The sequence below is a fragment of the Triturus cristatus genome, chromosome 4_2 (assembly GCF_964204655.1).
Source record: "Triturus cristatus chromosome 4_2, aTriCri1.1, whole genome shotgun sequence".
Lineage (NCBI taxonomy): Eukaryota > Metazoa > Chordata > Amphibia > Caudata > Salamandridae > Triturus > Triturus cristatus.
The window spans coordinates 158,838,245-158,855,283 of record NC_140586.1 but is presented as its reverse complement, the minus strand read 5'-3'; the positions used below and the strand labels follow the sequence as shown (position 1 = coordinate 158,855,283).

The 17,039-nt window shown below is 48.0% G+C and overlaps 1 protein-coding gene across 3 annotated transcripts in view; it reads right to left on the bottom strand.

Moving 5' to 3' along the window:
• Positions 1–17,039, bottom strand: part of TIMELESS (timeless circadian regulator) — a 318,102-nt gene that overhangs the window by 27,511 nt on the left and 273,552 nt on the right. For all 3 annotated transcript variants that reach the window (XM_085600891.1, XM_085600892.1, XM_085600893.1), the window contains exon 24: positions 16,837–16,905. In XM_085600891.1, coding sequence (XP_085457017.1) covers positions 16,837–16,905 — 69 coding nt within the window. The remainder of the gene's footprint in view (positions 1–16,836; positions 16,906–17,039) is intronic.

The window sequence follows — 17,039 nt, the reverse complement described above, 5'->3', positions numbered from 1 at the left end:
TTACCTCTTGAATGTTCATGGTACCCTAAATCTCTTCAGGATGACTTGATGGTAGACTTGTCAGACGTATTTTTGATAAATACTTCTAATCACAGATTCTTCAACTTCAAAATATTCCAAGGCACAAGACTGGATTTGGAGATTTTTTTGAGCAAAGCTAAAAGCACACAAGTAGTGTGCAGTACGGTTACGCAGTGACTTCATACTGCCCCGGAAGTGCCAGAGGCGATCCGCATATTAGCGTCATCCCTGCACACTATCATCAGTTCCTTACCATTGGACACGGATCTGGAGCTCTGCTCCCACCTTTGCCAGTTCTCCGATGACTCCAATAATACTTAGATTTGTTTAGCGTGGCTAAACACCACTGAGGGTCTCTAGGCGTTGTTCATGGGCACAGAGAGATTAAGTGAAGTGCCCAGAATTGCAGGATGTCTATTCGATGGAGAGACTCAAACCTGGTTCCCTAGCTCCGAAGTTGTCAACTCTGGATGTTACGCCACACCCTCTCACTAATGTCAAGGAGTGTGTGCATCGAGAAAAGGTCTCTGCCAAATACATTAGGATTCAAGCTGTGCTGCAACAGACCAATAAGATGAGCGCCGATGGTGCTTGGGCCCTGGGCATGACTAAAAAGTGCACCTTGATGCATCTCAAGACAATCAAGGAGCAGGAAGCAAAGCTTTACATCACCAAGCATAATAAGAGGTTGCATTAGTAACAGAGGTCCCGCCTCAGGTCACGGGCTGTTTTTGCTCATGGTCACAAGGAGGTTCAGAATGAAGTTCCATTCCCACTCAAAGTCTTCACACAAGTAAAAGTGAGTCATAAGTGCAAGAAGAAAATGCTACATACCTTTACTAATGACCTTTCTGGTGGATACTCCATCTACTTTTAGAGTCCTCACCTTTGAATATTCCCCAGTTCTGTTCGGGAAACTTCTGCAATAGCACTCTAGTGCCAGTAGAGGGCACAGGCTCCGAAACAACAGGGCTCGGGTCATGATGACGTGATTGCGGCCCTAGAGCGCCAAGACCAGCGCCCTAGCGCTGATTCAACTCTTTTTTCCCCCAATGTCTTACAAGGAGTTATTGAGAATACAGACAGACAAAGTGGAGGATTTTGCTGTGGTGGAATGAGCCCCGATTCCTTCATGTAGGCCTTTCTTTGCTACAGGGTAGCACATCTTGATGCATAAAATGATCCAGGGAGATAAAGTTTACTTTTGTACTGTCTTTCAATTTTACAGCCGATGCAGCCAACAAAAAGCTGCTCACCTGAGAAAAATTATTTTGTGTGGCTGATGTAGAAACCCACTTCGTGGCTCAGGTCAAGCCTCTGCAGCCTCTCCTACTCTTTGGTCAGATATGGTGGGCGGGGAAAAAGGGTGTTATTGTGGTGAATTGACCCAGATGGAAAAGAGACACCACCAACTTATATAGGAAGAAACACTTATAAGAGGGTCGGACTGAAAAGGACTGCAACTTGCTCACTCGGCAAGCTGTGGCAATGACAACTAGGAAAACTGTTTTTTACATCAAAAGCCTCAACTGGCAACGGTGGCTGGGCTCAGGTAGAGTTCCCATAAGAAATGTCAGAACCAAGTTAAGGTATCAATATGGCATTATAAAAAGGGATAGCGGATACATGTTTGCCAAACCTTTCAGAAATCTCATTACCAACGGAGACTTAAACAGAAAGGTTTGATCTGGTAAACTGAAAAAAGAAGACAGTGCAGAGAGATATTTATTAAATGTAGCCATGGCCCAGCCTTATTTTGCCCAAAACACAGCGAACTGCATTAAGTTGCCAAGGGATGATTTTAAAGAATCAATACTCCTCTCAGTATACCAGGAAACAAACTTGTTCCATCTCGCTGACTTAAGAAATTTTAAGGGTGACATGCCAAAAGGAACATGTTCACTACTTTCAGTGGTATCTAAAATGGCACTCAGATTTCCCAACTCAATCTGAACGCATGAAGGAGTAGGTCGTAAAGATTGGGGAGCAGAACTGGCCACCCCCGATAGGGACAACAGGTCCACTCTGAGTATGAAACTAAGATGGGCCACAATCAATAGGTTCTGAAGATAACCCCCTCTTTGTGGATAGATTAAGTCAATAAGAATGACTTGTGCCCAGTTGTGGCAAATCATCATCAGAACCAGAGGTTTCAAAGGTATTGGAGGAAAGCATAGTGGAGGGGGAACTTCAACTCCAACTAGAATGCATTCCACAAAGCTCCTTGTGACGGAAGTTGGAGGGCTTCACACTGCCGGCAGTGGGTGTTTTCTTGAGTGGCAAAGAGGTTCAAAGGATGTGTGCCCAAATAGGTAAAGAGGTCTTGTGACACCATTCATGGTGAGCAAGATGCGTTCAGCCCTGGTGTTCAGCCAACCGGCCGGATTGATGTCCACCATCCACAAACCGTGCGGTTATGTACAGGCCCGAGTATCAGAAATTCTCAACAGAGTTTGAAACCCTACTCCTCCCTGCTTGTTCAGCTACCAGATCGCTGTCACACTCACAGTCAAGGTCTGGACCGACTAACCGCAAACTGCCGGGAGGAAAGCCTTGAATGCCAACCGGATTGCCCTCCGTTTCAGCAGATTGCTGTAATAATTCTGCTCTTCTGCAGACCAAAGGCCTCTGATCTCCATGTTCACCAAATGCACTTCTCGTCCTTAGGTGGAAGCGTCCTTTACAACAGTGGCCACGACTTGAGGAGAGCAGGGAGATCGTCCTTGCAACAGGATCTACATTTTTCCCCACCATCTCAACTATGTTGTAGCATCCCTGGAGACAACAAGGGAATATGCCAGATCCCCTTGATGTTAGAATCGCTGTCTGCGAAGGCACCACTGCAGAGCTTTTGTGTACGAGCATGCATGAGTGATCTGGAGGACGCAGAAAGTAAACAGATCAAGCCAAGAGCTGGACCTACAGGACTGGGACTTGAGCTCCCATCTTAACATCAAAAAAATAACCTGAATATCCCACTCCTCTGTGGAGGAGTGGAAAGCTCTGAGTGAGATGGTATCCAGTACCACCCGATAAACAGGAGGCACTGAGAGGGCACCAGGTAGGAACTCGGGGAACAGATTGAAAAACCCAAGTCGAAAAACAGGGAAGCTGTTGACAGCAAAGGATGAAACGCCAGATCACGAGACTTGGCTTTGAACAGCTAATCGTCCACATACAGCAATACGATCCCCAACATTGCTGAGGTGAGCCATCATCACTACCATCATCTGCGTGAAGATTGGATGTGCTGGTGTCAATCTAAAAGGAAGTTCTCTGAAACGGTAATTGGTAGTACCCACAACAAACTGCAAGTACTTCCATCGGGACAGCAGGATCGTAATGTGAAATTAAACATCCTGCAAGTCTTAAGACATCAGCCAGTTTTCCAGCTCAAGCATCAATAAAACCTGAGCCAGGGACTGCATCTTGAACCGGTCCTGTCAGAAGAACCAATTCAGGACTTTGAGATCGAGCATCAGCCGTAGACCGCCACCCTTCTTGGAAACTAATAAGTTAGTAGCACTCCCTGTCCCTGTTCTTACTCTGAACACCAGCTCTAGTTCTTTTTTCTGCAGCAGGATGTCTACCTTCTGCTGCAGGATCCACAGGTGGTGGTCTGGAACCTGAGGGGGACAGGGAGGATAGCCGGGGGTAATGCTGGTGGCAGCCTAGACAGTACTTATTTTGTTTACAATTTGTAGGACGCGACAACTTCAATCTGGTCCATATTAATGGGCTTCCAGGCCTATAGAAATCGGTACAACCTTACTCCCAAAGGCATGTCATGCTTCGAATGGACTAACTATTTCTGCTTCCATGTGGAGCTTGGAAAAGGAAGTTAGGGGTGGAAAAGGGAGAGAGGGAACGGTCTGGCACAGCCCTTAGCCATCCCTCTTTATTAGAGTTACAAGGGGGTTCCTCGGTAGCTAACCTGGCATGGAGGGCAGTGGTTTCCTTTAGAAATCTCTAGAGAAGGATGTTAGCTTCTTTGGAAGAAACTTTCTGGAAGTGGAGTTCAGTCCCAAATACATGCGCTACAGAAGAGCTCTACAGCGGTATCTGCTTTTTGCCCGAACAGTCTCTACGCGTCAAAGGACATGTTCAACAGACTGAACCCAGAGAACTGTACCGAAGCATGGTGTCTTAAAGTGACAGAAATGCCCACTGATCTTACCACGCTGGCTGCAGAGTCTAGGCCAGCCTGCAATATGTATAGATGGACCCTGACCATCTCTTACTACTTCTGATAAGTCATCCTTCAGATTGTCCATGAGATTTATAAGCAACATTGCTGCCATGTCCCAGAGATCATGGGCATATCTACCCAAGAGACAGGTGGCTTTAACGGAGCAAAGGGCTACACTGGCTGCTGAAATTTACTTTTTATTGTGGCTTCCAGGAGCTTGGACTCTTGATTAGGAGGATACACAGGGAAAGCTCTAAGAGGAGGAAACCTGCACAGCTAAGTATTCTGGTGAGGAGTTTACGTTTAGGGATGCTGAATCCCCTGGTGCTGGTCAGTACTGACAATCAATGCCCCTAATAACCACAAGGTACAAGGATGGTTTAACCCAGGGCTTCTGCAAGGAGTCACTGACAACCTCAATGAATGGAAGAACAGATTCCAAAGCAGACCATGCCACATGCATGATATCTGAAAGGATATTGGCTATTTGCTCCATTACAGGCAGTGGTAGGTCGAGGACCTTGTTGCCTTTCTAATGACTTGAATGACTTGCATATGGCTGGGTCTAAACTGGGGTGGCATGGTGAGCAAAAGAAGGATGGATTTAACCCAGATCTCTTGACTGGGGGTGAATGTATTATTTATTTAGCATTCCGTCCATCATTTGTTTGCGTAGCACTTTTCACCCTAAGTGGTATGGGTATGCCCAGAGGTGGGTCCCTTGCTCACTGTGCCACTGGATTCAAGCTTGCCTGGCTGATGAAGGGTAATACCCAGACACCGGACCGAGGATGCTTGTTTCCGGTCCATGGAGGACCTGGCTTGACAGTTTGGTCTGGACTGTTCCCATGAGGCACAGGGTCAAGACTGATTTGCATATGACTGGGTCTAAACTGGGGTGGCATGGTGAGAAAAAGAACGATGGATTTAACCCAGATCTCTTGACTGGGGGTGAATGTATGATTTATTCAGCATTCCGTCCATCATTTGTTTGCGTAGCGCTTGAATGAAAAGCAGACATTTCCTGGAGAAACTGTCCTGGAACTGGGTCAATATCAATTTCTAGAGACATGGCCATCCCAATCATCTCTTTGAGAGTTAACACATCTGAAGGTTGCCAAAAATCTCGATCGTTACCACCCTGGCAATGGATATCCGACTCAGAACCAACACTGTCGTATGGCGCTTACTGTCCCTCTCCCAGAAGGCAGAATGCCTCTCTCCTGGGGTGATCAATTTTAACTGGTAACAGGGATTCAAGTGTAGGTTGTGGCATCCCTGTCAATCAATCAATCAGAACATTTGTAAAGCGAATCACTTACCCGTGAGGGTCTCAAGGCGCTGGGCGGGTGTGGGGGGGGGGGGGGGGGGGGGGGGGGAGGGGTGGGTTGCTGCTACTGCTCGAATAGCCAGGTCTTGGGGAGTTTTCTGAAGGTTAGCAGGTCCTGGGTCTGCCGTAGGAGGATGGGGTGGGTGTTCCAGGTCTTGGCGGCGAGGTGGGAGAACGATCTGCCGCTGGAGGTCGCTCTCCGGCTGCGGGGGACTGTGGCGAGTGCGGCGGAGCGGAGCTGGCGGTTGGGGGTGAAGAAGCTGAGTCGTCTGTAGATGTATGCTGGTCCGGTGCTGTGGAGTGCCTTGTGTGCATGGGTGAGGAGCTTGAAGGTGATCCTCTTGTTGATGGGGAGCCAGTGCAGGTCTCTTAGGTGGGGTGTGATGTGGCTGCGGCAAGGGATGTCGAGGATCAGGCGTGCAGAGGCGTTTTGAATGCGTTGAAGTCGTTTCAGGAGTTTGGCCGAGGCTCCTGCGTAGAGGGCGTTTCCGTAGTCCAGCCTGCTGCTGACGAGGGCTTGGGTGATCGTTCTTCTTGTTTCGGTGGGGACCTACTTGTAGATCTTGCGGAGCATGCGGCGAGTGTTGAAGCAGGAGGACGAGACGGCATTGACCTGCTTTGTCATGGAGAGAGTAGAGTCGCGACTTTGTCGACATAGAGGGGACCTTGACTGGCACTGATGGCCAAGGTGACACTGATCTCAAAGCCAGTGGGCGTGCTAGGGATCCAAAGGACGGGACGGCACTTCTATAAATACGTATGGTGCATAAGAATGAGGACGGAGGGGCCCATGACTGGTCCCATGGTGCCTAAGGGCACCCCAGAGAGTCTTAATTTTGACCTTGGCAGAGAACAGAAGTCATTTTTCTTCTTCTTGTGCTTTCTTGGAAGATCTGGTGGACTGGAACAACTTCGGGGGTGATCTAGACCTGACCCTTGATCGTGACCATGCCCTGTAGCAGTTCCTACGACTCTTCAGAGCGAGCCATAAAAAGCTTGGCCATACAATCTTTGATGGACTTTGGGTGTTTCCGCTGGCAGAGGTCACCCACCGACATGTCGTGTCTCGACCTGACCCAAAGCACCAATGTCAGCTTTTATGTGGATCCGTAATGGACATTTGGCTGTTGCACCAATGACAGGGCTTGAAACTAGATCTCTTTGGAGGTGATACGTCCTTATCTGCGTCAACTGAAAACTCTTCAGAGAGAAACATTTGCCAGAATGAGAGAAAGAAGCTATTGACACCTCAAAAGAAAAAGAAACAAATAAGAAATTTGATCAGGGTGCCGGACCTAGTGCTATATTGCCTCAATTACATCATGATGACCACATGTAGAACGTTGTAATGGGGGCGTGGCTACAACTACAATGAAGGAAGACGTGTTTGGGTAGAGCTCTGCCAGAGGCTCCCCAAGACAGGCCCTGCTCTCTGAATGTAGCCACTCATAGCGACTCCGCGAGCCCGGGGCTTAGTTCCGCCCACTGGGCCGCATACGATGGCGCAGAGGAAATAAGCTGCCAGCGGCGGACTGTGCTTGTGTCCCTTGCCGCGGCCCAGCTACGCATTTCGTGACGGGAGACGCAGTGGGATTGGAGCCCCCGCTGCCCCGCTCTCTGTTGTGTGGACCTCTTTGTCTGCTTGCGAGCTGTAGCGGTGGGCGGAAGCGGATTGTGCCTGGACCACTACTCCCGTGAACGCGGGGCCGCAACTGCTCATCCTGTTGAGGTGCGCTCACCCATCGGAGGGCGGCGATATGAAACGGAGACCCCCGCTGGCCTGCCTGGACCTCTCTATGCTGTGATGCCCCTCAGACTGACTCTAGGCTGTTGCAGAAGACGCTGCTTGGACCGCAAGCGCTCCTGTTGCCTCGCAGCACGATCGTGGTAAGTGAGCCCCCTGCTGCTGTTGCAGGACTGTGGCTGCATGCTCTGCTGTTGTCCCCATGAACACCTACTGATGGAGGACTAGACATGGCCGAGCCCCCTAATGAAACATCCAGGGTGATAAGGGGAAGTAAATAGACGAGGTTGCTACCTTGGCCACCGGCGCCGTCATTGTCCGCGCGGCACGATTTCAACGGAGTGGGCCCCCCGATGTGACACTGCTTGCTGTACACTACCGGCCTATCCCTGGAATGACGGGCTCCCGTCTACTGCTGTCAGATCCTTTGCGGACCACGGTGAGGGCACACTAAATCATATCTGAGGCTGGGTGACAGAGTGGACTGTTGGAACCTTTGTGTAAGCTGGATGGCAAACCAAGAGTGAAGCCCAAACTTACCCCGTCTGCTGCCTGAGACCTATGAAGCTGGTGGTCCCCCAGAGCCGACGCTACCTATATATGGCCGAGAGGCCCTACTTTTGCTGACGCCGTGAACTGTGTGGGGGCTCCAGATCGCGGCCAGCTGGTGTCGAGGTGAATCCGGCTGTGGCGCTCGTGCCCTGGTGACATCGCATTGGGGTTTTTACCACACGAAACACGACGCGGAGATACAGACGCTGCAACCCATGTCGGGTGGTACTCGAGCACGGACTGGAATGGGGGGGGGGGTGGGGGGGTGGGGATACTCAGATCCTGCCGCCACCATCCAAGCCTAAATCAGACAAAATGGCGAAGCAGGGCCTCTCGGACCAAACTGCGAACAAATTGGACGCGGTGCTCACTGCGATGGAACGGTTGGAGGAAACCATTATTCAGACCAGCACCTCTCTGGAATCGAAAATTGACAAGGTGGCCATAGACCTCACTCACCTGCATGCAGATCATCGGAAGCTGAGGGATTGCACCACTGTCCTGGAATCTTCGCTCGCTGATATCAAACCGCAGGTGACTCAGACAGATAAGCATGTACGAGATTTACTGAACCGTGTGGAGTTCCAATGAAGACAGAGCTGAGGATGCTGAAGGGCGAGCTTGACGTAACAACGTGAGCATAGTGGGTGTACCGGAACGATGGGAAGGAAGGGAACCTACCCTACACATGGGAAATTGGCTTAGAGATCTACTGCCCGAGGGGTCCCTCTCATCACACTTTGTCATAGAGCGCGCACATAGAGTCCCGGCAAGAACCCCTCCCACAGGATCGAACCCGCGGCCCTTGCTTCTTCGGCTCCTCAACTACCGCGACAGAGACTCCATCCTACAGGAAACCAGAAAGCTGCAGGATATACACATAGACAATCATAAAATAATGTTTTTTCCGGATTATAGCATCCAGGTGCAGAGACAGAGATTTTCTTTCATGGCGGTGAAAAAACGTCTTAGACAAAACAACCTGAAATATTCTCTGCTCTTCCCAGCACGCCTGCGTGTGGTTGCGAGTGACAAGACACACTTCTTTACCACACCGGAAGAAGCGAAGGACTGGTTGGACACCTTCGATACTGCAAGACCCCGAGATGCGGCTGTGGTGGCGGTCCTCCCGAAACTAAGGGGCCCCTTCCATCGCCGACGGAGGGAGCGTAGGTTAACGGAGATACGCACACCACCTTCACCGACTATGGGACCGGACTCGGATCCGATTCTCAGTAGACAGCGAGATGCATTGCAGGCTGTGGCGGAGATCAGCGGCTCATTGGTGGCTGAGGATGCATCCACTTCCAGTCAGCGTGACTTATCCAGTGATGATGAGCGAATATATGGCCTACAGAACTCACAAGATTCCACTGAACAGCCGGATGTCACCCCTCAGACGGCTGATATTATAATATGAACATTGCGAGACCCTACCTCTAATTGGACTGCAGTTTGAGGTATTGTGACGTATAAATGGTGGTGAACGACAGCTAACAGTGTAGCCATATGTGATAGACATTGCTAAGCGTCTACGCACCTGCACGAAGTTGGGGAGGTTACTGTGCTGCGGGGAGGAGAGGGAGGGATTTGATCATACACTTTGTTACCAACATGTGGGAACTAGCATATATTATTCACTTGGTGGGTGTTCTTGAATTGAAGTGCACAGACTGCCTTTTGTCTTTTGTGTGTTGCCTGCAGATGGGGAGTCTCTGAGACACAGATTATGTGTACTGTAGACTATTTAAGAGTTACACGCAGCGCACCCCCAGCTCATTTCTTATTTTTGACTGTTATCTCTATTGAGAGTTTGGACGATTGCTGGTTGCATTTTCGCCCTTTTGGTATTGCTCATGATTATGTTTTTGTTCTGGTTATATTGTGAGATATCATTCACAGTGTGTCGTTTCACACAGCATAATATGCCACGAGTCAGTATGCGAGGAAAGCCGTGTACTGCCAGGTCATATATACCGTATTTGTTTGATGGGCTGTTGCAAACGTGTGGCCATTTAGCGTGTTGTAAGGAAGATGTCTTCATTTAAAATTGGTACGTGGAATGTAAGAGGCATGCATTCACCATCGCGAAGGTACCAGATATATTTATACCTCAAACGGCACCATGTACAAATGGCACTACTGCAAAAGACACATTTGGCTAAAACAGAAATTTAGCGCCTTCACCGCCTATTACATGCCACTGGATACTCGGCCTTTGCGAGAGGTGCGCTAATCTGGGTATGACCAGGGGTCCCATTTAAAATTGCACAGACACTGGTGGACACGTAAGGCAGATATGTTATAGTTAAGGGCACACTGGATGGCAGGTCAATTATCCTTGCATCGCTATATGCTCCCAACACAGAGCAGGGTGCCTTTTTTTAACTGTATCTCGCGTATCCTGGCGCCGTGTCATGGTGTTCCTGTGATCTTAGGGGGAGACTATAATAGTGTACTTGACGTATCATTAGATTGCTCCTTTCCGCCCCTACCGGGTACGGGTACACATAATGCCATGAAAGCATTAACTAACTGGGCAACACAATGGCGCCTGAAGGACGCCTGGAGACATCGTCATCCCCGGGATAGGGTATATTCCTACTACTCCGGTGCTCATAACTTGCAAGTGCGGTTAGATCGCTATATGCTTTCAGAGGAGCTGCTCCCGCATATAACTGTAGTTTATTATTTAGGCAGAACACACTCAGACCATAATCCGCATATATTAGAAATGTTATGGGAGCAGCCCCGCCCGCTATTCCGACCTGGCGATAACAACCAGATATCCGGCTGGACACGCCCTTTCGCGATCTACTAGCAACTAACATCACTCAATACTTTGAAGAAAATGCTGACACGGCTACGACGCCTCAGGTAGAATGGGATGCGTTTAAGGTAGTGATATGGGGCGATTGCCTTTGTGCGCAAGCGAGTATGCGGAGACAGTTAGAGGCGGACATCACACATCTTGAAAGCGAATTGCTTCAAAGGGAGGAGGATGCATTAGGGGGCAATACCAGAACCTTAGAGCAAAACAGAGAACACCACTCCAGGTTGTTAGACCGGCTCCGTAATTTGAACTACGCAGCACACTCAGCGCGTACTCATCATACGGGGGACAAACCTGGAAAACTGCTGTCACGGCTGATAAAGCAAGATGCAGTCATTACGCCTATAACATCCATACAGAATGCACAGGGAGTTACGGTACATACCCAGAGTGACGTACACAATGCTTTTGTGGAGTATTATTCCATAATGTACAGGTCTTGCTTGCTAGTCACAGATGCAGTAATACAGGAATTTCTTTCCGCCCTGACACTGCCGCGATTGGCAGAACATCAACAGGATGAATTGGGTGCTCCTCTGTTGCCAGAGGAAGTAAGGGACAGTATTTTCTCCCTCTCAAATGGTAAATCTCCGGGTCCAGACGGACTACCGGATGAATTTTACAAGGCCTATTCGGATATATTGATACCAGAACTGTTGCGGGTCTATACAGCAGCTCTCGATGACTCAACACTTACATCCACGCAAAATGAAGCAATGCTGATCTCCCTGTTAAAACCGGGCAGAAACCCTGAACTCCTGGGCTCCTACCGTCCATTGGCTCCGTTGAACACAGACTATAAAATACTTGCCTCTACCCTAGCGAAGCGTATAGCCCCATTTGTGCCAACCCTGGTACATACTGATCAAAACTGATTTGTCCCAGCCAGGAGTACCTCTCTTAATATTAGGAGATTTTTTCGAATTCAGAAGTACGCAATGAAGAATTGGCCACGATCTGGCTGTCTAGTGTTAGACCTAGAGAATGCCTTTGATTCGCTGGAATGTCCCTATCTCCCGGCGGTTCTATGCAAGTATGAGCTAGGGGACGGTTATTTGCAACTGATACAACTACTGTATCAACGCCCCACAGTACAGGCTCGCACAGGGAGGCTCATCTCTGACACAATTAGGGTTCGACGAGGAGCCAGACAGGGATGCCCTTGGTCTCCGCTGCTCTTTTCCCTGGTTATGGAGCCCTTGGCGGTTCTCCTCTGTGAGAGCGGAGCAGATTGGGGCATCCCCTTGAATGATGGACTCCACAGTGTCTTTATATGCAGATGACTTGCTACTGTACATAAGAGACTTGCACGCTTTACCGCCAGCCATATCTGCACTGTTCCGAGGTTTCGAGAAGGTGTCAGGCCTAAAGGTAAACTGGGCTAAATCGGGCGCTTAATCTTTCCACGAAGACATGGCTGAAACAGATATAACTATCAATGGGACAGCGCCTACTTGGTATCCGACTAAGTTCAGATATCTAGGCATATACATCTACAGGCAGATATATTGGAAGGCAACTTAATGCGCGCCATCTCTTCCATAAGGGCACAGATGCACTTCTGGAGGACTCTACCGCTCAATGTGATGAGTCGTATTACCTTAACCAAAATGATAGTGCTGCCAAGGCTGCTGTATTATTTCGCCAACCTTCCGGTATACGTTCCAGTAAGATTTTTTAGGGAACTGGAGGGATTGACCCGAAGCCTTATCTGGATTACAGGGAGACCTAGGATAGCATTGCAGAAACTGTATGCGCCATCGGAATGTGGAGGCTTGGCAGTCCCTCATTTGGAATTGTATTACTTGGCTGCACAGCTACAATGGGTCACCAAGTAGCAAGAATCTGGCGGACACGGCGACCGAGACATCCATATGGACGCAGACACAGATTTGTAGCTTGTTTCATCCACTGGCGAAACTTCCCCGCCCGACGCAGATACATATTGAATTAGCGCATAGATGTTACAAAAGGAGCCTTCAACTCACGAAAGATACGGTCCCCTATGCCCCAATACTGCCACTAATCGGGATGCCCAGAGGTAGAAATATTTTAACAGAGGTAACACTCACGACCTGGACTGAAGCCGGCGTAGAGACGCTAGGAGACTTATATGCTGATGGTGCCCTCCTACCTTTTGCAACTCTGACAACTGAAAATGGCTTGCCAGTGGGCCAGTTCCTTCTACATGCAGCCATTATACGAACACTGACGCTAGCGTGGGGGGACGTGACGAATGAGCCACCGACACATCAGTTAATCAGTTAATGCAGTATTTGCATGTAATAGGAGAGGGGTCACACATAATCCACTGGTTGGTACAGGCCCTACTCCCTCAGGTGTTAAAGCAATTGCAGAGACTCCGTGCACATTTGGCTGAAGACAGAGGCCGTCCCTGGACCGATAAGGAATGGGAGCGTGTCCTAGCCAGTGCCACGCATATACCACGCAATTCCCGATTTAAACTTATACAAACATATATATTGCACAGGGCCTCTCTCTCACCGGACAAAATTAATAAATATTTTAACGTCGACACCTCCGAATGTCCGAGATGCCGCCTCCCTGGTGCTGACTTACTACATATGCTATGGTCCTGCCCCCTGCTTTTACCCTATTGGCGCGCGATCACAGAAACACTCACGAACTGCACCAACACCGAAGTGCCAGCAACATGGGAGGTCTGTATCCTGGGGTTTTACAAACGAACCAAAGTTAACAAAGCCAGCTCTAGATTTAATGACCTAGGCCTCATAACCGCAAAACGATTGATTACAAAGAGGTGGAAACAAAGACCCTCCAGCAATACACCACAGGATAAAGTCCTTAGAGGTCTGGGCACAGGCTGAAAGCACAATCCTTCATAGGGAAGTAACAGCGGGGTTGCGGAAGTATCCCATAGCGCAGCCCTGAGACGATGTCCTCAAAGCCCTTGTACACTCTAGTGCCACAATGGGCACACCCCCTACGCAACAAGCGGGAGACATTACCTGACACGTCTCTTGAGCGGAGTTGTGCCGCGCTTGTAGGACACCTCGGCCGCAGCTGTTGGGTTGGACAATGACCTTGCATTCCTTACTCACAGTTCATGAACACGACTCCTACAATAAGATACTCTAGTGTCCACACACCAACACATAGTATAGGTAAGGCAACTTGCATTCACTACGGTTATACAAACCTAGGCACGACTGAGCTCAGAAGGCATTCTACACACTGGCTACATATTTTCACTAATATTTGATGTCTTTCTTTCTTTTTCGATTTTATTAAGTTTTCATTGGTTGTGGTTTAATGTTCATAGAAAAAAAAAGGGGGGGGAACAGGGGAAAAACAAATAAAGGAAAAAACAGCAGAAAAGAAAGAAAAGATAAAACGAAACGTAGGTAACTAGTAACAGGTCAAGGTACTTACACACTTTCCTGCTCAAAAATAATTGTGTGTTATGATTTCACTGTTGAAGCTGAGGTAGTTGAGCTAAAGCACTAAAGACCGCAGTACGAAAAGGGCGCACTTGACAGATACATCTCGCTCCTCGATTAAGAGAGGATAGGGCATAGGGGCAGTTAATGCCCATGCTACTTTACAAATGCACGACAATTCCTGCGCAGTGAACACGCACTATTCTGAGATAGAAATAATTAGATTGAGGTAAATAGCGACATAGTATCGATGATGTTGTTATAAATGTAATACGTGCTGATGCTTATTATCCATGTAACAGAAAAGATAAAATGCAATAAAGATGTTTAAAAAAAAAATGTAGAACGTTGTTATGGAGCTTGTAACCCCTACCAGTGCTTTAGAGCAATTGCAGAGATTTCAGGACCAGTATGGTGCCTGGGGAACAGTAAAAGAAAATAAATCTGCAGGTAGAACTAGCCATCAGAAAGCTAAGCGATACTCATCCCCTTTCCGCTACTCAATGTATGGTAAGAATTATCAAGGGCATGACTTGAAAGGTCTAGCGTCTTTTTGCTCTGTGCCCGTCCTATATTTAGACACGCTGCACCAGAATTTCTGAGGCTACTGTCAACCCAACAACAGAAAGCATCCTTTACATAGGTAATGCTGTAAGTTCTGAAGCAACCAGCTCCCCCTGGTACAACTTTGGGCCTCACAGTAGCCCCCCCCCCCCCGTTCCATGTCCGATGGCAGGACATTCCGGACATGGACTGCTCCCTTCGGCCCTGTTCCCAGAACCATAGTGAAGCTGGTGCAAGACTTCATCTCCAGCCCCACAGTCCTTGCCATTCTTTCTGTGCCGACTCAAATTGAAATGCCAGTTTTTGACCCTGAACCGATGTCATCCTGTGAAAGGCCTTTGTCATGTGACAAAATAACTATGGCACAACCAGTGGTTATACAGCCAGATCATCAGCGTCCGCCTCCCTTTCCGATTATACAAGTCATCTTCAGTCCTGACTGAGATGCGGTCCAGGACATACCTAATATCTGTCACAACACTTCTCATTACACTTTTGAAGGGCTGTACTTTTGACTTGCAAACTTTCAGTGAGACAACACATACCTCACAAGAGTCAGAGCTAGGCTTGCCGCCTGGTCCAATGGAAGAAAGAGACTCTTTTTTGTAGAAATGGGACGAGCAACAGAATTTCTAGACTTGCAATTGTCAACTCTTGAAACCAAAGCCAATTTATTAACTGAAATTCTACATCCAGGTCAAACATCATATGAGCCGCTGTTACCATTCAATGAGGGCTTTACACACACTCATGGCCACTTGGCCTAAAAGCCATGCTCAGCCGACCTGTTGCTAGTTGGCACAGACCCAGCCCAAGGCGACCCTGACTTTTGTTTTACGAGATACCCAACACCTGAAAACCTTCTAGAGAAGGCATTCAAGTGAAATCAATCTGAATGCTTTTTCTTCAAACCCTCCAGGTACGGAGTTAAAACATATTGATGCCTTTGGCAATAAAATGTTTTCCAGTGTTAGCCTGGCTTTATGCTCTTTGAATATAGTGTGCCTTCTCGGTAGGTATATAGATCCATGCCTTATGGGACATGGCCAGAAATATCTTAACAGCTGACCTCGGGTACTCACTTGCCATAACGATTTAGGACTGAAGAGACAGCAAAATATGTGCCTCAGGCAAGCCTAGACATCAACTGCAAGGGCCATGCTACTGGCACCAGTGAAGTGCGAAGAAAGCACACCTGGATGAGATCAACCAGACATTCAGGGAATGTATAAGGGTCCCTTATGGGCATACCTCTCAATGGATTTAGACCAAAGAGAAAGCAAACCAGGCTCTTGAGCGATTTAAGGACAATCACTTTTCATGAGATTTTTCCTAGCCAGATAGCTCAACCAGTAGTATACAGAATTTAGGAGCTTCTCCAGATGCCCATCTTACAGGCAGCATCAACCTTTGCAGCCAATGCAAAGAGCAACCTAAACCTTTTAGGAGCAGAGGACACGGTGGCAGCTGAGGCCATTCACTACAGCAGGGATATCAAATATCTCAGACTGGACAACCCAGTGCCGTAACGGGATAAGCGGGCTATGATTATAAGAAATACAATTAAGGGAGCAGCTGAGGTGTAAGCTTTCTGAAAGCCATAAACTGCACACTTCTCTCACACACTTCTTCATCCATCACCCTGCTAAGCGATTCGTCCCCAACACGGTAACCACACCATGGTCACAACACGGAAACACTTCTCACATAGGGACAAATAAGACAACAGACTTTCAACTATACACCCTACATGGTGCAGTAAACTACCCATGTAGGCAAGCACTTCAGAGCCCCACATATGGGTAAGTGCTATACAAGTGTTGCAATACAATACATGACGTAGCTGCCTGATTCCGAACTCTTCTCATTTATCCGAGAACTTTATTCAAGACCACTATTTGTACAATTTGCAGTAATCAAGATTCACCATTACCATGACCACGGTTACATCTACTTGGTGTTGGCTTTTACAAAGCATGAAAAGCTGAAAATTGACTATTCACAATGGTGATGATCTGGTGAGCAAAGGAGATCTGCATTGAAAATTATAAACTTTGATTGATTATAAGTTAATCCCAGGCTAACCTTTAATTAACCAGAAGGGATGCAAGATGGTCTCATTGAACATAAAGATGCATTTTGTTCCATTTACATTGCTTCTGTATCACACTAGGTACTCACCATCTTCTTCGCGGTCCCCCGCCGTCCTTTTCAAGCAGTTCTGCAGCCATAAGACAGGACCAGAGAAGCCTAAATAAGAAAACAGCAGTGACATTCAGTATAATGTAATTGCCTTTTTGTATGAAGCTAATTGCACTAACAATTTTCAGGTTTAAATGGCTTCTGTGTTTAACGTTCACTTCGAGGATGTTGGCTCAAGAACA